We start from the raw sequence: 20,445 nt of genomic DNA, 5'->3' as shown, positions 1-20,445 counted from the left end.
TCTAGATTTGAAAAGTGTGATTGTAGTTTTTAAGAAGGGACTTTGTGCCCATTCTAAGTCCTTAAGATGTGTCTTAAGGAAAATGGCTGCCACTACCAGGATTTTGTCTTTACACTAACCCACACTTTAACATTTTTTTTCGTAATGTCATAAATGGCTTAGTCATGCTGGCCATATGACCTGGAAGCTGTACGCCGGCTCCCTCAGCCAGTAAAGCGAGATGAGCACCACAACTCCAGAGTCACGACTGGACCTAATGTTCAGGGGTCCCTTTACCTTTTTAATTTGTCTTAAGTGATTTGCTTCATCATTAGGGACACTCTATGACCCTTCACCTTTTGGCTTGTTCGATTTGTGATCACACACGAACACTTTCTAGTAGATTTTCCCAAGAGTGTTCTGAAAGATTCGCCAACCCAGAAAGGTGGCACAAGTAGCAAAAGTCACCTCCCTGCTTTCTGCTGGTGGGAGTTTCCACTGAGTGGAATTATGCAAAAGGAAATACTCTTGCTGATTTAGAAAAAGACAGGATCCAGCCTTTTGCTTCCCCCCCCCCCCAATCCTCTCTGCAAAACATTCCTCAAAATTTAATATAGACAAGAAGAGGAAGAACACCTGAGTCTCTCCCAAAAGTTTGCAACAAGAGCTTATCCTAGTGTCTGAAAGTCTCATGGAAGACAAGCAGTTTCCCCTCAGTTTTGCCATTCATGTGTCTGGCTTTCTTGTTTCTGATAAACGGGGTTTTTTAAATTGACATTTTCTTGTTTGTTCAATTCATTTTCACACGCTTCTGTACTGATTTGGGTGCTAGAAGGGCTTTGATAGTTCTTCAGCCATAATTAATGCGACATTCGCTCCCAACAGAGCGGTGTGTGTGCATGTGTGTGTGCGCGTGTGTCAACTGCCAGAATACAAGTTTTCCCTCAAAGAGAATAATCAAGGCACAGTCCATCTTAAATGAAATGGAAGAGTGTTGCCAAGAAAATGCACTGCCACTTACTTATCCAGAAATGCCTCTGCTGGAAACTACTGATGAGGAAAAACTCCCATTTAAAAATTAGTTCTTCTTTTCTTTCCCTTCTTTTTAAAGAGCAGCACTTGAATGCTCCTTTCTGCATGCATCTCACCTTGTTTCTGGCAAGAACATTTGCCCCTGCTTTAACAAGCAGTTTGGCAGACTGGCTGAATCCATGCCAAGAGGCTTCATGGAGAGCTGTGTTCCCATCCTGAAGGCAGAGGAAAAGCAGCAGTTTAGAGTACTGTGTCCATATAGAGAAAAGACTGCATACATCCAGAGGTGCTATTTATAATTCTATTTGGATGCCATCTTAAATGACTGAATTACTATATGCAGACCTTGGGAATTCGCATACTCACTGCCACTCTCTCTTTTTCAGGAAGTAAAACCCTCCTGGTCCCAATCTTTGTTAACCCAGCATCAGCTCAGCATCAACATTTAATTTACCTTAGGCTAACCAGGGTTTGAAGTACACTAGAAACCACAGCTAGGTGCAATCCCTGGTTATAATTTACTATGATAAACATCAGTGCCAATGCCGCCTTTAACCATGGTTGAGCTAAGCAGGAAAAAATGTGTAAAGGAGGGAGCGGGGCCTAGGGCTAAGGTTCATCCCGAGCAGTTACATCTAAGAACTTAAGAACATAGGAAGAGCTTGCTGGATCAAGCCAATGGCTCATCTAGTCCAGCACCTTGTTCTCACAGCGGCAAAACAGTTGCGTGTGAGAAACCAGGAAGCAGGATTTGAGCACAAGAGCACTCTCCCCTCCAGGGGTTTTCAGCAATGGTAGCAGCCCTGGGTGGGTTTCCTCAAAACAATGTGGTAATCAGCTCAGAGCATCCTACTACTTGAAGGGAAATAATTCACTTTGGACACTGCAGATGCCCACCATACATATATAGCACACCCAATGCAAATTTAAAGCACTTGGCTGGTGCTTCCCCCTCACAGAGCTGTGGTTCCCAACAAACTACAGTTCCCAGTATTCTTTAGGGGAAGACATATGCTTTGAGTTTATGTGGATCTGTAGCCCACTGCCACTTGAATACAACAAAAAAGGAAACATTAGTAACTAGTACAAAGATTAAGGAAGTTTGTGTAAGTATTGTATTTACAGTGATGCTGCTGTGCATGTATGTTGCCATGTGCTGTGTTGTTTTGTATTTAGCTATGACTGGTATTTACTTATAAAAAAATGAAGTTTACCAATTCAATACAGATGTGTATTTCCAAGACCTTGTAGTTGTGTTGTGTTATTCTGCATTATATTTATTTCCTCTACAGCAAATGACACAAACAAGTTGGAGAGAGCTTCCTCCAGAGACGACAACCTAACACAGAAAGAGAATAAACACAAAACTGGCAATAACCTTGTCTTGTCTGTCCAAAGCGCAGCCTTCGTGGATGAGAGCTGCTATTACATCTGTGTTCCCCACAACGGTAGCTCGATGCAAAGCTGTCTGGTCACCCTGCAAAGAGCACCCATTATTTACTAACACACATTTTATTTCAAATCTACATCAATATACATGCATATCAATTAGCCTCATCAAAACATCCCATCCCCATAAGCAGCAACATACACAGTGCTACTGAAATACTGTATGAGTTTAAGAGCAAGCCACACTCTGGTTTCCAAATTCCAAATTCTACATTGTGCAACATTATACTGGTCTAGCTATTAGCAGATAACCTAAGCAATTAGGTCACTTCACGTGTTATACTTTTCCTACACAGAAAGAATTCCCATTTAGAAAAAGAAGAAGAACATGAAACTTGAGTGTAGGCTGTTGTCACATGTGAAGTTTTGCAGCATGAAAACTAATGCGCTGGCAACTGTATGTGGTGAGCCACAGAGGTTATCATGCTCCGCCCACCCCCCATCGTTTTCCTTGTAGAAACATTACATGACGTAACCATTAACTGCTGGTAGCTTACGATTCTGAAAGTCATACCCCACTCCAACACACACTGCTTACAAATCATGGGCCTCACCATATGTCCTCCCTAGCAAACTTCTACCTAGCACTATGTATCACCAGATCAGCAGATTAACTGACTCAGAATCACTCACGTAGCTCTGAGTATTCCTCAATCATCTAGTTTTTTCAGATGGAACAAAATCAGGCAAAGTTCAGCAAAGTGACAGGCAATTTGACTGACGTTTGCAATATCCATTGATATCTAGATAGCCCAATGAAGAATGCAGTTACAAAGGCCGCATGTTTGACTGGTCAACCAACTATTTGGATGTGTGGTGGGGTTTTTTTTAAGCCTTATGCAGCCAGTGAGGCTGTGTTGCTCTCCTGGCTTACCAACACCATGTGCCACGGCTGGTTATTGAGAGGAGAAAGGGAGAGGCAGCAGGGAGCTTGGCACAGTGAAGGTGCAGCATCACAGCTCCCCACACTGCACCCACAACATGCCAGTTTCCCCACTGCCTTGCCCTCCCTCTTGGTAACCAGCAGCAACACTCACCTGCTGGCCACTACTGGGGCTTATATTTGATGAAGAGGAAGAAACAGGCCATGATCCTTGGCTGAGTGTTACATCAGAACTAGGGGTGATGGTTTGTTTCATTTGCAACAAACCATAAAATCTGTCACTAATATTTGCCCTTGGGATTCCTAACTGGTTTGCTGAAGCGAAACAAACCACATCCCATGGATCAGACATTAACACTAAACCAGGGCTGTTGGTTGTTTCACCCCACCATTAGTAGGGAGATAAACAGGACAGGAAAAGCTTTTCATGGTACACCATTAGGGTTACCGTGACGTGCAAACTGGGTCAACGCATGTTCAAACCGCATCCACTTTTCCTAGAAGCTATGTCTGTTTTCAGTCTAAATAAAGAAGTTGGAATGTAAGTTGAGTGGCTCCACGCAATGCCTGGCCTGCAGCAAAGTGGTTATGTGACAGTTTGCAATTTGACCCATTGTGAAGCTATTGGGGAAAGTACAGAAAATATCTTCAGATAGCAGCAGGAGACCATTTTATTTGTACAAACATTTCAAGGAACACAGAGTTCTCTTAGTGGCATGTTCAGATACTATTTTCTTTCAAATACTATTTTCTTACTATTTCAAATGTTACTCAAATGTTCAAAAAATAATAATAAAGGCCAAATTATAAAAGATCATAAAATCAAGCTACATTTTTCACTGGGATGGGACTGAAATGAGCTACTGTGATTCCCTGCAGCTCAAACCCAAAGCCTTCTAAATGGCACTGCTCAAGAGCCAGCTGTTGCAGATAGAATGGATTAGGCTGATGATTGTTTCATAACAAAAGACCCACTTGCTCACCCGCTTGATAGATTTTTGTTGTAACAATTATTTTAATTAGATCAGAGTGACAGCAACAAGAAAAACTAATGTAGTTCATTAAAGGACTTATTAAACATACTGGCATTTGAGGAAGACAACATATGCTCTGGGAACCATTTCCCTCCAATTAAAAGAAATCTGAAGTCACAAACAGAAAAATGCATTTCCAGTGCAATAACAAAGAGTAATTGAAAGACAACCAACGTCAAGGTGGAAAACTGTTTTATAAATAGTTGTCCAGGCCAGCTTGCTTTGGCTATCAAAGCCATGTGTTCTGTTGCACATAAATCAGCTACATCTGTATATATCCACACAGGATAGCACATAAGAATGACTAGGAGTGAAGTGGGTATTTTCACTCAACACAAAAGAGTGCGACAGTGTTCTCAAAATATCATGGAAAATAATTAGAGCTCTTTTCCTCCCCTAGTCCCGACTACATCATGTGCTACGGAGGATGAAGGTGGACAAATGAAGAGGAAATTGTGCAGTGTTAATTGCTGTATGCACCACCAAAACATAAATGTCCAACTAGCCAAAACTAGCCACCTTTGAGGCACAGTATACCCGTCTACCCTCCATTTTTTTCATGCAGAAACTATTTCTTAAGTGCAAGGTCATTCATAGCTGGCCAGTGACTTTTATGAGTCCAGAACTGTACAACAGATCAGGAATAGGGAATGCATTGAACAAGGGGTTGCTGGACCACAACTTCCATCATCCATGAACACCGGCCAGGCTAGCTGGGGTCGATGGAAGATGCGAGCTCAATAACACCTGAAGAGCCACAAGATCTCCACCTCTGCTTTAGATTTTGGCAATGCCAACAATTCCCAGGAAGCATTTCCTTTAAATATGGTAACCACAAAACAATTAGTGGGACTCTTGTGTGAAAAGGACACAGGTAGGTAACCTTTTGGCAAAGCATATTTTTAAAAAAGCCAGACATGCAACCATGCACTTTTAAAGTAGCTCTGACATGCCAGATGGCCAATCCAAATGGTACATGCAACTGTGTCGCAGAGAAGCTGAAGTTAACAGTTCTAACCTCCTTCTCTCTTTGCAATCTTCTAGGATCTTTTCTAGCCTTTCTCCTCTGTTTTTTCTTATCTTTTTCTTCCTTGACTTCTTTAACCAGGGCCACTTTTCCCTTGACTATTTCTGAGGTATGTGCTGTATGAACACTCATTGACCAATCAGAGATGGCATCAGGATTCCAATAAGGGCTTGCAGGATTAGCAGGGAGAAGGAAAGAGTTACTTCTTGGGGTTTCATACTCTACAGAGCTGGTCTCCACAGGCTGAAATTCATAATAATCCCATTCAAGGCCACTGGAGGTCATTCTTCAACTAATGATAAGGTCTTTTACAATATGTTAACGATCAACATCTGTAGAACATGAAGTCAGCATTTTAAATCCTCCACAACATTTTAAAGAGTTTCTTTATGTTATGCAACATTTGGCAGATGGAAAATTAATTGGGCAATTATGTATTTACTACATAGGATATAAAAACAATATAGTTATTGACTTTCACAGTTCACTGGAAAAAAACAGGATAAAGGACAGTCTTTTGAAAGTTGAGAATATATGCAATCCAGGAGGCTGCAGAACTATGTTTCCAAGTCCACATTTGCAAGTTCTTTCTGGTGTACAACAACCACTGTTGTCTAGTAGCTGGAGTGTTGCTACCAGGACTGAGGAAACCCAGCTTCAAATCCTCAATCAGCCATGAAGCTTAATGAGTGATGTTGGGCCAATTACTGCTTCACAGGGTTGTTGTGATGATAAACTTGGGGAGGGAAAATCTTGTACACCACCTTGAACTCCTTGAAGGAAAGGTGGAATATAAATGCATTCAATCAATAAAAGAGGTACAAATATCTCAGGTGGGATGTAAATGGATAAAAAAAAATAATCCACAGTGATCTTGAGTGAAATCCAACAAGAGCCATAACCAGAGCAGATCCACTCAAAAACTCAATGAACTTAAGTCAAGCTCTGAATACAACCTAGTTGGATACAACAATTGGATTTCATCTATGCTATCTACTAGCTGGTGGAAAGCTACAGGAAGAGAGAATATGATTACTTCATCAAATGAATATACCCGCTCTGTATAACTTGTACATAATGTGACTTTCAATAATAAAACCACTTTCACCCCAGCTAGTAAAAGTTTGTTTGAGCACAAAAACAGTGTTCATGCTGCACAGATTTTATGAGAGTCAAATTCTGCCAAAAATATGAAAATAAAGGCTTCTTTCAATGTTTCTTTTTTAATGTTAAGGCTGATCACAATATATTAGTTCAATGAATGGCAAAGAACCATCCACTAGGAGTACCAAAATAGAGTGATTTCCATGCCATAAAGCATTTTGGTTCCGCTCAGAAATGTCCTGAGCATTATAAATGCAAGCATTCTTCCCATGGGTTTCACACCTCTGAATGGCATGAATGATGTGATGGTGGGTGGTGGTGAGTTTCCAGCTCTAAGAAAAGTGGAACCAAAAAGAACAGCAGTGAAAAAGATGAGTGAGGTTCAGGGGTGGGAATTTAGCTCCCTCAAAGCACTAATTCACATGGAATGTTTGCAGATGTGAACATTCAGCACAGCTTAGCTCTGAGCTTCCTGGAGGAAGGAAAGGCCTGTGAAATCTAAAAACACTTGGTGTCTGTCCAACACCATATTGAAAAACCTTTTACTTCTCTGAAAGGCAACATCCACTCTTTATTTATGCTTAAAATTTGAAAAGTATCTGGCAAAACGATCCTTGCAGATTTTGAAAATATGCCCCAAGGCACCCATCTACAGGACCACTGTCTTTGACCATCCCAGTTACATGCTGTCCTATAAAGCTTTAAAATTAGGGTCCTTCCAGATAGGGGTTTATTGTGGAATTAATGCTTCTCCTGCATGCAGGGTTCTGTTGTTGTTTGCAGTATCCATACAACTTTGTCAGCATCAAAATGCCAACCTCCCCACAAAATAATAATAATAATAATAATAATAATAATAATAATAATAATTCAGATGTACACTTTCTGTGTAAAATCCAACGTAGAGGAAAAGCCTGTTTCCTATGAACCGTTTGCAATATTAAGCTGCCATCTGGAAGTACCCTTAGTAAACAAAGCAAACATCTGTTTTGAAACAGAATCAGTCTCTAAAAGGAGACAACTTGTTGCAGTGTTCTTTGGACTGCTAACCCAGAGACAGAAGGGCTTTCCCTGGTGTAAGAAGGGATAGAACTACTCACATCATCCTGAAGATCCACATCACAGCCTGCTTTGAGCAAAATCTGGGCAACGCGGAGATGACCCTTATAAGCCGCAAGATGGAGAGGTGTCCTCCCATGCTGTAAAGCAGAAGGTAGCAATTGCTGAAAAAAAATCAAAGCCAGTTGCTGGTACACAGCATGTTAGCAACCTTATACCAGAGACATTCCTATTAAATGAATATTGCAACACTACCAACTATATGTACTTACAAATGTATGGCCTCTCTTCGTAGTCATGAACCTGCACTTCTCTCTAGGAGTATCAGATGCTCCTAATTTCCATTGTTTCACCCACACTTTCATTTCCCACTAGAATTCCATTTTAGGACAGCAAACCAACTCACTCTAGAAGCAAGCAACTATAAAAGCTGGCTTATATGGAAGAAACCAACCAATATTAAGAAGAAGAAGAAGCAGTGTTTGGATTTGATATCCCACTTTATCACTACCCGAAAGAGTCTCAAAGCGGCTAACAACCTCCTTTCCCTTCCTCCCCCACAACAAACGCTCTGTGAGGTGAGTGAGGCTGAGAGACTTCACAGAAGTGTGACTGGCCCAAGCATGTGGAGGAGCGGAGACGCGAACCCGGTTCACCAGATTACGAGACTACCGCTCTTAACCACTACACTACACTGGCACATTAAGCAATGTGAAGTCCATTTATTTCAATGGAAGGGATTTAAGCAGGTGCTTAACTGTACAACAGAAAGCAAAAGAACTTGAAGTGCAATCTGAAGCATGTCTACTCTGAAGTAAATTCCACAGAGTTCAATGGGACTTACACCCAGATAAACTGCAACTTTAAAAATTGATTAATTTTGCCCATATTATTTTATTGACTTTATCATTATCCTTTGGAGCGAGCACAGAAATCATTCATAGTGAACAAAAAGCTCTGTGAACATTGAAATGACATAAAATCATCAATTTCATACAGTGGAACATCGGTTTTCAAACAAAATCTGTTCTAGAGGTCCATTTGACTTCCAAAACGCTCGAAAACTGAGGATCAAAGGGTTGTCAGCAAGTTCAATGGAAAGAAATGAAAAATGCACATCGGAAGCCATTTGACTTCCGAGACGCATTCAAAAATGGAAGCATTCACTTCCGGGTTTTTGGCATTCGGCTTCCGAAGTCTTCGGCAGCCAAGACGTTTGAAAACTGAGGTTTGACTGTAAGAATATAGGATGAGTCCTGCTGGATCAGGCCAAAGATCCATCCAATCCAGCATTCTGTTCTCACAGTGGCCAGCCAAATATATATAGAAACCAGAAGCCCACCCCCACCCCTGTGTTATCTGTTGTTTTCAGAAAAGAATGTGTGTAGAAACAGGAAGTGCAGCTATCAAGATACACACTTTTTATTTAAATAAAACAAAAAGCCCACCAAGCAATCATAAAAGCATAAACAAAAGGCAGGAAGATCATTTTTTAAAAAAACCTATCAACAGAACTAAATTAAGCCAGGAAAGGCTGGGAAAATAAAAAAGGTCTGCATTGCACCAAAAATGCAACAAAACAGGCATCAGATGGACCTCTCTGTGGAAACAATTCCATAATTGGGGCTGGCATATATGACGAACAATTTGGGATCATGAACTAATTGCAAAGTTAGATGTTTCTTGTAATTAGGGATATACTAATCAGCAGACTAGCTAGTGGAACTAACCAAACGGAACTAAACATCCACGGAAGTGACAATCAAATAATATCGCCTGAACTCCAATTAAGTTTCACTGAATTACTGCTCAAAGTCCCAAAAATTATACTTTTGGGGGGGAAAGGGGATATGTCCCTCTATCAACAAGGAGATAGCATTACACCAGAAAAAGAAAAAGCTAATTAAAACCACTGGTCTGCCCATCATGCCTCCTTTTCTGCCTCCACCACTTTGGGTTGCCAGTTCTGCATTGCCAAAAAAGAAAACACCGCACCAAAAAAGAGAGGACATATCTTTGCATAAATGGTGCATATGCTTGCATATATATGCACCTAGATGAACATTTCGAAAGAATCACTAGAAAGATAATAAATGTCACCATAGTGGGGAAGAAGCTAGCCTGGGGGGATCTGTGTATCTCCTTAATCTGCTGCCTAGTTGCAACTTTAACCCTGCTCTCTCTTCTTATAGTTCCTTAACTTGAAACCACACGGGTGGATTACTCTTTAAGAGAGAGTGGTCCTCTGTAGGACACATTGCCACCGTAACCTTGGACAACAGAATTCCAACCAGCTCAACAGCCACTTACAGCAGCAGCATCATATACATCAGCCCCACAGCAAAGTTACACAGATCCCATAGGAAGATACATGGCATGGAGCTACATCATGGGCTGGGACTTGTGACAGCATCGTGATGTTGCCACCATCACCACTGATGATTGGCACCTTGCATGAATATTATGGGGGCATAACATCATGTTGGCAGGTGTTGGCGGAGTTGCCAAGAATACTTGTGGGAGTGGCTGTGTACTATGTTATCTCTTGCCTCTACAAGCACTGTTTTGCTTTTTACTTAGCTGCTGGGAGTGCATAGGATTGTTACATTACATAATACCATATTGGTATAAAGGTTGCCAGCATAGTGAGATCATAATTGTGGTCAGCGCACAGCAGGGTTTTGTTCTTGTTCTCTGCTTGTCTGTTTTTTACTGTCCGTGGCTGATCTAACTGCAGCTTTGAGATATATTTAAGGGGGGGGGGAGCAAAACAAATCAGTCCTAAGGTTTGATTGCCATTCTAGAGATCATCATATGAAGATGCACCTATGAGCAAAACAGATGTCCAGAATCCTCAACTCTGTCAGAAGACGGTGAATGGAACCAATGCTTGAAATTAACAAATCACCACAATCCATTTATCCATCCACTCTTCCCCTATCAGACAGTAATGGAAGGAGTCCTGGAATTAAAGAGTAACAAGATGCTCTTGAAAAATGCAAGTGTGTCATTTAGTCAAAAGAATGCCTTGTCCAATGGGAGTCTTCTTCCTCCAGGACTCTGTTTCAGATGACTTGGTCTTGTAAGGATACCAAGGTGGGTCTTTTTAATGGCAACCTCTCTTACCTAGCTAAACATTTCTTTTGGAAGGCATTTGATCAAGTCTGTAACAGAATGCCATTTTAATCCCACTGTATCTTCTATATTTGGACTATTTCATTTAATTACATGGCCTACATGACTCCTGCCCTATAAAACAGAACATTCTTCCAATATGCTTTCAAATAGCTTTATTCCTGTGCATTTTGGTTTCTTTTTATTATAACTCACACTGATTTACTTTGTGTCTGCAGCACAACTCATCCCACCCCTCATTTCAAAAAGTCTCAGGCAATGTGTGAATCTATTAAGTTCTTAAATTCCACAAACAGAAAGCTGTAGCTTTGATAGCCACATATACAAGTCTGATCTGATTCAAACAGGACCTTTTCAAAGGCTGTCATATAAAGTCAACAGCTGGTTGAAACCTTAGGGGTACATTTCCTTTTATTCTTCCCTGGAGAATATCATCCAGAACTTGACACTACTTTCAGCTGACTACGTAGTAAGATGGTTCAAAGAATCTCTTGGCAATTTCACACAACCCCCCAAAGAACCTGAATTGATAAATGATTCAGAGATGCAAAACATAGATGATAAATATGAATTCAAACAAGTTTAGCCCTGTAGTCAGTGTTGGCAGTGTTTCACTCTATTAGGGCAAAAAAAGAGGGACACTGTAATGGTTCTAGGGGTTGCTCGTGCGTAAGCTGGTGCCTATCTCCCCGGCTGGGTGCAAACACCTGCTGGGTTGCCTGAGTGAACCTTTTCTGTCCGGACCGCCACTCACCCGTGGCTGACTCAATCGCTGGCAGAATCTGTCAGTGGGCGTTTCTTAAACTTCTTCCAGCAAAGAGGCTCTTTGACGCCTAGTCTCCTCCTACTCTCTCTGCGCGAAAGCCTTCTGCGCAAGGAGGGCGTAGGCAACGGAGACCCCTACTCTCCCCGCTGGTCCCAGGCAAGGAGTCATGGGACCGCCTCACCACTTCCCCCACCTGCCCCCCTTCTCCACTGGTGCTACGCTGATTCTCTTCCCCAGAAGAAGGGCTGCTTCTCCCGATCCCTGGACGCTCTCTGGAATCCCTCTGGCTTTTGCTCTCTCCCTCCAGCACTGATGGCAGTTCCCTGACAGACACATTTGCTGACTTCTACTTTTAACTATGGATTGTTATGACGACTCTCATTTTACATACCCATGAAAAAGAGAACATGTCCTGGAAAAAGAGGACATGTGGCAACCCTTCCTTCATATGCTGTGGGTCCACAAACAGTGGATGCAGCAGGGTTTTCTATGACCATATGAACTTGCCATGCCTGAGTACATCATAGTCAGTAATAGTAATTCCCCAATAGTGTTTCCACACTTGATTGTGGGAGGCATGTTACCAGAGCTGGCACAGCGCTAACATTTGGCAACAAGTCAGCACATGCAGTGGCGTAGCGTGGGTTGTCAGCACCCGGGGCAAGGCAAGTAATTTGCGCCCCCTAACCCGTGGATTTGCGCCCCCTAATCCTAACCCCCAGATGTTGCGCCCGGTGCGGCCGGCCCCCCCCCTGCACCCCCCACGCTACACCACTGAGCACATGGCAAGTGAACATGGTTTATACTTCGAAGCTTACTTCCAACCCAACTAACAAAACTCTGTTTTGCTGGATTCTGATGTGGCATCACAGATATGCCTGTCTGACATGGAATTTTCACAAGCACAATCTGAAAATTGAAAATGTTAGGGCTCAATCCTGCTTTCCACTTGTCCCACAGCTTTCCCCTGGGAAATCCCACTCTTTACCACTGAATCAGAGCAAATGTCAATTGCGTTTTCCACTTTGCTCCAATTCAGTGGCAAAGAGAGAGTTTCCCCAGGGGAAAGCAGCAGGACAAGCAGAAAATCGCTCAGACCCATGGGTTCTAAGCACGGGACAAGCAGGAAGTGTGGATGAGCCCTTAGGATTTTTAGGGAAGAAAGACCTGTGACAGAGGGTACTTTTCAAAAAAATGTTTTTTAAAAACCCTTCCAAATGGATAGCGGAAATGTGAATTCTGAAGTTTGCAGGGTGGCTGGGTGTGAGGTGGCACACAGCCAGCAATCTGTAATAAGGAGGTGGGGCTGTTGGAGAAAAGGAAGTAAACAACATGGTGTTGTCTGCCTGTAGGGCCTAGAAAGAGATTTATACTCTGCCACTAGCCAAGGGACCAGATAGAGAGGTCTTATCTAGGTGACAGAAACACTTTAAGAAAAAGAAAATTGTTTATAGCAGGCAGATGGAACGAAAGTGGTGGTAGAAACAAAAGAAAGACAAAAGAATAATCTACATAACTGGAATAATTTGATTTACTTCCTTGAAAGGTCTAAAGCCAAGCAAGTTCATACATATTCTAGGAATGCTGTATGATTTTGGTTTTGCTTACTTGGTGTTGTGTCTTATGAGACTGAAGATCCTTTGCCTCGGGGTAAATTTCCACATATTGGGATGGTAATTTTTCAATAAGGTGGAACCCCCCCCCCATACATTTTTACAAATGCTATATCACACACACAACACACTGGGTGTGCAAGCTGTGTGTCCATCTATACAAAAATGTGAAGAATTACTTCTTACCATTATCTCTGTTAATTCACCCTAAGAGCTATTGCACGCACACAAAATATATGAGCAAATACACACAGTTGATTTGATATATGCAACACCCTTTATCCTGCTGCTGCATAACACCACCCCTACTGCATGTCCTTTTTAAACTTCTTTTCCATGGCATTTACTTCTCCTCTACGTCCCTGCCAAAGCACACACTTCCAATCTCCAGCCAACACTTTGCCGAAACATGCATATCACTTAACACATTTGTGGAAAACATTTCCTCCTTGTGTCTTAAAGAACATGGTGGGGGTGCTTGGTGGCCCATTAAGGATGCATTACAGAGAGCTTCTGAGATACAGAGGTCAGTTCGGTGTTTCTCTTTCAGTTCAGTTATTTCTACCTCTGCCTCTATAAACATGTCCTATTCCTTCAAAACATGGAGCATCTCCACCCAAACAATTGCCCCTAAACATTGGTACGGAAACAACCTATGCGATGAGGTAGCAGCGTGTATCAACCAGTGCTGAAGAAATAAGGAATGTTTTCTAATACAGTACATCACAGCTTTCCAAACTTTTCATGTTGGTGACCCACTTTTTAGACATACATCATTTCATGACACAGGAATTCAGTTTTGCTAGCAAACTGGCGGTTAAACTAACCCCTTTCCAGCCCCGGGAGGAGGGCAGGGAGCCTTTGCCCGACACACAGTTTGGAAAGCTCTGCAGCACATGCTGAGCCCATCTCTGTGTTACAGTAGAATCATAGAATCATAGAGTGGGAAGAGACCACAAGGGCCATCGAGTCCAACTCCCTGCCAAGCAGGAAACACCATCAGAGCACTCAGTGGTACCTCGGGTTAAGTACTTAATTCATTCCGGAGGTCCGTACTTAACCTGAAACTGTTCTTAACCTGAAGCACCACTTTAGCTAATGCCGCGCCGCCGGAGCACGATTTCTGTTCTCATCCCGAAGCAAAGTTCTTAACCTGAAACACTATTTCTGGGTTAGCAGAGTCTGTAACCTGAAGCGTATATAACCTGAAGCGTATGTAACCCAAGGTACCACTGTACATGGAATAGCCACCACGAGAAGGCTAGTAAGCAGACACTATATGACCACTGCAATGTGTAGACTGGCCCTAATTCAGGAATAGTTCCAACAACAACAGTGTTAAGAGCATATTTAGGTATATGTCTGAACTTGCAGGCATTTTTTTAAAAAATTGTTCCTGGACTTTGCATACTTGAATTGTCTTTTTATTAAACAGAACTTGTCCAGATATATTGGCCTTCAGTCAAGAAAAAGGAAAACAGGAACCTCTTTCAATTCCAGCAAGCTGAGACAACTATATTATTAGACCGTGAAAGGTAAAGGTAAAGGTACCCCTGCCCGTACGGGCCAGTCTTGACAGACTCTGGGGTTGTGCGCCCATCTCACTTAAGAGGCCAGGGGCCAGCGCTGTCCGAAGACACTTCCGGGTCACGTGGCCAGCGTGACATCGCTGCTCTGGCGAGCCAGAGCCGCACACGGAAACGCCGTTTACCTTCCCGCTGGTAAGCGGTCCCTATTTATCTACTTGCACCCGGGGGTGCTTTCGAACTGCTAGGTTGGCAGGCGCTGGGACCGAGCAACGGGAGCGCACCCCGCAGCGGGGATTCGAACCACCGACCTTTCGATCGGCAAGTCCTAGGCGCTGAGGCTTTAACCCACAGCGCCACCCGCGTCCCCATGTGAAAGACCACGTTAATTCATGTGTTGCTGCTTCAAGTAAACAAGAATTCAAAAATGCTGTTTTCTTCCTTTCTGTTTAAAGAGTTCTGTGTGTACTAGCCTGAATTCAGAATGATTTGAATACCTCTATAACTGTTCCAGTGTTTCCTCAGGCGTTTATTTTCATTATCTTTAGCCAGTGTGCTTTAAAAAAAAAAGAAGAAGAAGATAAGGAGTTTATTCTAAAATCTGTTCAAATATTGGAAGTCATTGGAAGTCACCAAGGAGTGTGGTGGAGTCTCCTTCTTTGGAGGTCTTTTTTTCTCATTCTTTTTTATTAGTTATTTCCAAAAAGAACACAAGGTAACACACAAATACAAAGACTTTAAGGAGGTCTTTAAGCAGAGGCTTGACAACCATATGTCAGGAGTGCTCTGATGGTGTTTCCTGCTTGGCAGGGGGTTGGACTCGATGGCCCTTGTGGTCTCTTCCAACTCTATGATTCTATGATTCTATGATATGCCCTCATGAACATTCACCCTCTACAGATGGTCAGAAATAATGTGTGAGGGCTCAAAGTCAAGAGGGGGACGGAGGTGCATTTGATGACTCCACCCATGTGCCCACTCTTCCCCTCTACCTTCCTGCACTGAGCCACCAGTGGCACAAAAAATTGGCAGTTTCAGGCACTGCAATACATTGTAAACCTATTCATTGCTTCAGATGGGAGACATTTCTTTTACAGGATTTATCTTACCCATTAAGATTGGACCCTGTCATTTCTGAACTCTGAGCTGTCTCCAGCCCTTAAAATTAGTGTGGGTTGAAAATGAACATTAGCAGCCTGTCAGTGAAATAATCTCAAAACATTTTTTTCACCTGCAAGCTTCCAAGATAACATGTCAGATGATGCTTCCAATGTTCTGGAAGAATAGGGTGAAAGGAGGCGCCTTGGAACTGAAGAAGGAAATACTACTGGGGAAGCAAGCTTAGGCTTACTGCAAAGGGTCTGAGCTCCTACCCAAATGAATGAATATAAAAGAGTGGTTCAGTTAGGGAAAGACATTAGAACTGAACCGAGCTACACTTGTGCCTAGCACAGATTTTTAGGGCTTGCACACAGCGCTTTATATTCATCCTAACCCGATTCCACTAAAAGAGATTCTTCCACACCGCATTGATATTTTCCCTGTTTAGAAGTGCAGAACTATTGCAGGAGTGGGACCTCACATTCCAATACTAAGTCAGTTCTTGGTATGAGCTTTCGTGTGCATGCACACTTCTTCAGAAGTGTGCATGCACACGAAAGCTCATACCAAGAACTGACTTAGTTGGTCTTTAAGGTGCTACTGGAAGGAATTTTTTTTTTGTTTTGACTATGGCAGACCAACACGGCTACCTATCTGTAACTCCAATACTAAGGTAATGTATATTCCTGCTATAAGCAAGTGCAGCTGCATCTACAGTAGAATATGTGTCTGTAATTTTCCTTTGGGCATTTCTATAAAGATAGGTGAAACCCTGTCCCAAATGGGAATTTTGGAGAATGGCTGCACTACACCTATGTAGCTACCAAATTTATAGCTCAAAGCTTTCTAAAATTATGCCACCTCTGAAGCAAGTCTAAAATTTAAGGCATAACTTACTCAAAGTTAAGAATTACAATATCCCATCTATTTCAATGGGAAAACTAAATGCATGCTTCAGTCTCACCCATGAGGCTCTTTCTGCATGCTCATGACATTTTTCTGTTCAATTTGGCTTGTGCCCGCAAGAACCATCACAATCAACTCTTACCGGGAATTGCACAGAACTCCAACCATTCTAGGAGTGCAGAGGCCTCCTCAAAGATTTGACAAGTTCACTTGTCTTCCTTGCTATTTATGTGGAACTGGCAGGTGCACGGTCCTTTCTTCTAAGGACTCACTGCCCAGCTACTTATATTTGATAGGCTAGTAGTTCCAGACGAATAGCCCTCTCTTCCACCAGAATGATGCTCAGCTGTTTGAGGCACCTTCAAGTCACAGACTGGTGAACAGACTGTCAGCAACCTGGGGGGTCCATCCCCACAACCTTTTCCAGGGTTCAGGAATACACACTGTCTATAGGGTGGTAGCACAGACTGAAATCCAGTAATTCCTGGAGAAGTACATTCCTCCCTAGGAGAGCAACTGTAACTCCCACGTTAGGACTAGAAGACATATTGAAGTTCTTGGTGCTTCCCAGGTGAAACAAATCTCCATCCTACCTATGTGATAGGAAAGTGAGGGGAGGGGTAAGAGAGGTGAGGCCAGTTGCCAAGAAGCCTGGAATGTTGTGCAAATTGGCTGCCCCATATATATTTTTAGTATATGGGAGGCACCTGAGAAAGGCCACCTCCACCTCCTGGTCACCACCACCCCCTTCAAGTATCTCTGGTGCCATCCTTGACCCAAATGACCACTCTCTGGGGGAAGGGTCCTTGTTGGTTTCTGCTTCCTTCACTGAGCAGCGAAGTGCTTGTCACAAGACAATGTTTACATTCAACAGTCAAGTGCTGTTGGGTTTTCTCACGGGAAAGGAGACTGGATGTGACGTACACTGGTTTCCTGTTTTTCACTGTTCTTTGCAGTTCAGTGGTGTGATTCTCTCCGTGCTTTAGAGGAGAGAGGATGCCTTTCTCTGCTCCGGCAGAGGGTAGATGTTTTTCTGTAAATTACCAGCTTTGAAGTGTAAATAAAGTAATATAGAGCATGTTGGCACGTACTTTTCATCATTCCGCTGTGCACTGGACACTGCTTATCTCCTACATTTGGTTATGGGCCCAGAAAAACGCAGTGTCCAGAAGTCGGGCTCCTGGCAAAGGAACAAAGGAGCAAAGAATTGGAGTGCCGGCAAAGGATCGGAATGCAGAGGGCCGGGTCGGACGATATCTCTGCGCGTCAAGATGATTTGATGAGGTATGTGCTACAGCTCCGGGCAGCCTGCCAGCTTCTAATTAATGGCTTTATGGCTGGACTTTGAACTTTTATAGCCGGTTTTGCCGTGGCACAGGCAAAAGGCTAGAAGGATAAATTTTTCCTATGCTGGGGGAAATCGAAAGTAAAGCAGCTGCAGCAGTGTCGCAGCATGAATTTAAGACAGCAGAGAGAACTTTCACTTTTGACCTTGCCTTTGGAATGCGGTTTGAAGCAGCTGCAGATAAGCAAAGCAGTTAAGCAGAAAGGCACAGGTTCACAAAGCAGAGGCTGTTTTTGAATTTGCTTTTGGATTGAAGCAGCTGTAAACAGACGCAGCATGTATAAAGCAGCCTGATTTAAAGCAGCAGAGATGACGCAGAAGGCTAATGCCAGAGTCATGATGGCTAGCTGCAGAAGGCTGGATGAGGCAAGTGGGGAATTTGATGCCAATCAGCCAAATGCTCAACTCAGAGTAGCCTGTGATACTGCCATGATTCTGAATGGAGCAGACCGCCAGGGTGATAGCTGCATGGGCAAGGGGGAGTCTTCACAGACGTCATCCCATAGTGCAGTGGAACCACCAGATGGCGCCAAAGCTTTGAAGGCAGTGAAATGCTACTCGTGTGGACGTCTAGGCCATATGAAGAGGGAATGCAGATATCCCAGGGCCAAGACAGAGCAGCGCAGCGAAAGCTCATCGCGTGGAAAAGGCCGAGGCAAAGGCAAAGGTCCGGTGTCCAGGACAACGCAGCACAAGGCAATGGTCTCACGCTTCACTCCAAAGGTTGCAGAGGTCCAGAAGACATCTAGATCTTTCTTCGTTGTTGATTCAGCGGCGACGCATCACATGTGCAACGATAAGCGACTGTTCGTGTCTTTTACACCGCAGGAAGGTGCGATTCACCAGGCGGATGACCACACAATTCCCAGTAAAGGCTACGGAACTGTTGTTCTTCACAGTTTGGACTTATCGATACAGGATGTGCTTTATGTGCCAGATGCCAAACATAATCTGCTCAGCGTTGGACAGCTGAATGAGCGGAAAATTGACGTTTCCTTTAAGAACAAAAGGTGCATCATCACAAAGAAAAATGATTATGTATTGCATGCTGAATATGTCGATCGTTTGTATGTTTTGTATTTTGATGATGTTGTGCAGGATGACACTTGTTGCATTGCAGGTTCTAACAAAAGTTTGCATGCAGAATGTATTCACGATTTTCATCGAAAATTTGGTCATTTGCATTTTGAGGCAGTATCTAAAATGCCTGCCTTGGTTGAAGGTATGACTATTAAACCCTGCAGGTACCACATGAAGTGCAAGGCATGCGCAGCAAACAAGGTAAAAATGGCTGCGAAAGGTAAGGTGTCTAGTAGGCAAGCTACAGAACCATACCAGGTTGTTCATGCTGATTTGGTTGGACCACTAGCGCCCTCTTTGGGTGGAAACAGGTACTTCATGGTTCTCATTGATGCATTTTCCAGGTATATTTATGTGTACAATCTCAAGCAGAAATCAGAGGCTTTTCCAAGGTTCAAGGAATTCTGTGCTTGGTTGGGAAATGTGCATGGTAAGAAGGTAAAGACTCTTTTCACTGATCGCGGGGGAGAATTCACTTCTCAGCAGTTTGAAGCTTTTCTGACTGAGAAAGGAATTCAACACGATTTGTCTAGTCCTCGCTCGCCATGGCAGAATGGACTTGCGGAACGAGCAAATCAGACATTGCTTCAAGGGTTAAAAACCTTGCTGCATGATGCCAATCTTCCAGAGAGTTATTGGGCCGAAGCTCTCTCATGTTTCACTTACAGTTATAATCGCAGGTTATCTTCAGCGATTGGTTGTACCCCCTATGAGAAGATGTTTGGCAAGAAGCCATACATCAAACACATGAAAATTTTTGGTTCTGACATGTGGGTTCACTCACCACAAAGCTCCAAGTTAGACAAGCGTGGATTGCATGGTATCTTTCTAGGTTATCAGAAAGGGTCTTACAGAATAATGATGACTGACTCTAAGGAAATTAAGCTCACAAGAAGTGTTGAATACAATGCCAAGTGGGGGGAGAATGTGGGAATTTTCCAATGTTATCCTGATGACAGTGATGGGACTGAGGATAGTCAAAAGCAACCGCAACAACCCACACCCACTGATGAAGGTTCTGAGTCTGAGTCTGAAACTGAATCGGGTGATTCAGAGGATTTCAAGAGTGCGAAAGCCTCTATGCGACCCTCTGAAAGCTCTGATCAAGAATTGGAGGAACCATTGTTCACAATAGGTCACTTTTCTCCTAAGAAGGAAGAGGAGAGTGTTGAAGACTTAAGGCTAATTCGCAGGTCACAGAGAGCAACAAAAGGCAGACCTCCAAAGAGATTTGCTGATGAGTTTGCTAAGATAGCAGTAACAGCTGTTAAAAACTCCAAGAAGGTGTTTGAACCTTCAAGTTTCCAAGAAATCCAGGATTTGGATTCAAAGGAAGCTGAGCCATGGTTAAATGCCATGAAGGCTGAGCTTGATTCCTTGGAAAGGAACAAAACATGGGACCTTGT

At 43.0% G+C, this 20,445-nt stretch overlaps 1 protein-coding gene and 1 long non-coding RNA gene across 13 annotated transcripts in view; one reads left to right on the top strand and one right to left on the bottom strand.

Annotated features, from left to right (window-relative positions):
- The window catches only part of ANKRD6 (ankyrin repeat domain 6), a 71,939-nt gene that overhangs the window by 15,825 nt on the left and 35,669 nt on the right, over positions 1-20,445 (bottom strand). For 5 of the 12 annotated variants that reach the window (XM_083730179.1, XM_083730187.1, XM_083730184.1 and 2 more), the window contains 4 exons: positions 7,609-7,731; positions 5,396-5,647; positions 2,390-2,488; positions 1,128-1,226 (listed from right to left, as the gene is read on the bottom strand). In XM_083730179.1, coding sequence (XP_083586305.1) covers positions 1,128-1,226; positions 2,390-2,488; positions 5,396-5,647; positions 7,609-7,731 — 573 coding nt within the window. Of the gene's footprint in view, positions 1-1,127; positions 1,227-2,389; positions 2,489-5,395; positions 5,737-7,608; positions 7,732-20,445 lie in introns of all 12 variants that reach the window. The other 7 variants (XM_083730186.1, XM_083730188.1, XM_083730189.1 and 4 more) reach the window with 7 other exon arrangements.
- LOC310840858 lies at positions 9,698-15,161 on the top strand. The gene is made up of 3 exons (XR_014562214.1): positions 9,698-10,663; positions 14,517-14,616; positions 14,987-15,161. It is a non-coding gene; the product is annotated as an uncharacterized lncRNA (long non-coding RNA).

Source organism: Podarcis gaigeae, assembly GCF_964106915.1.
Source record: "Podarcis gaigeae genome assembly, chromosome: 3".
Classification (NCBI taxonomy): domain Eukaryota; kingdom Metazoa; phylum Chordata; class Lepidosauria; order Squamata; family Lacertidae; genus Podarcis; species Podarcis gaigeae.
The sequence above is the reverse complement of the archived record's forward strand: the minus strand, read 5'-3'. Positions and strand labels throughout refer to the sequence as shown.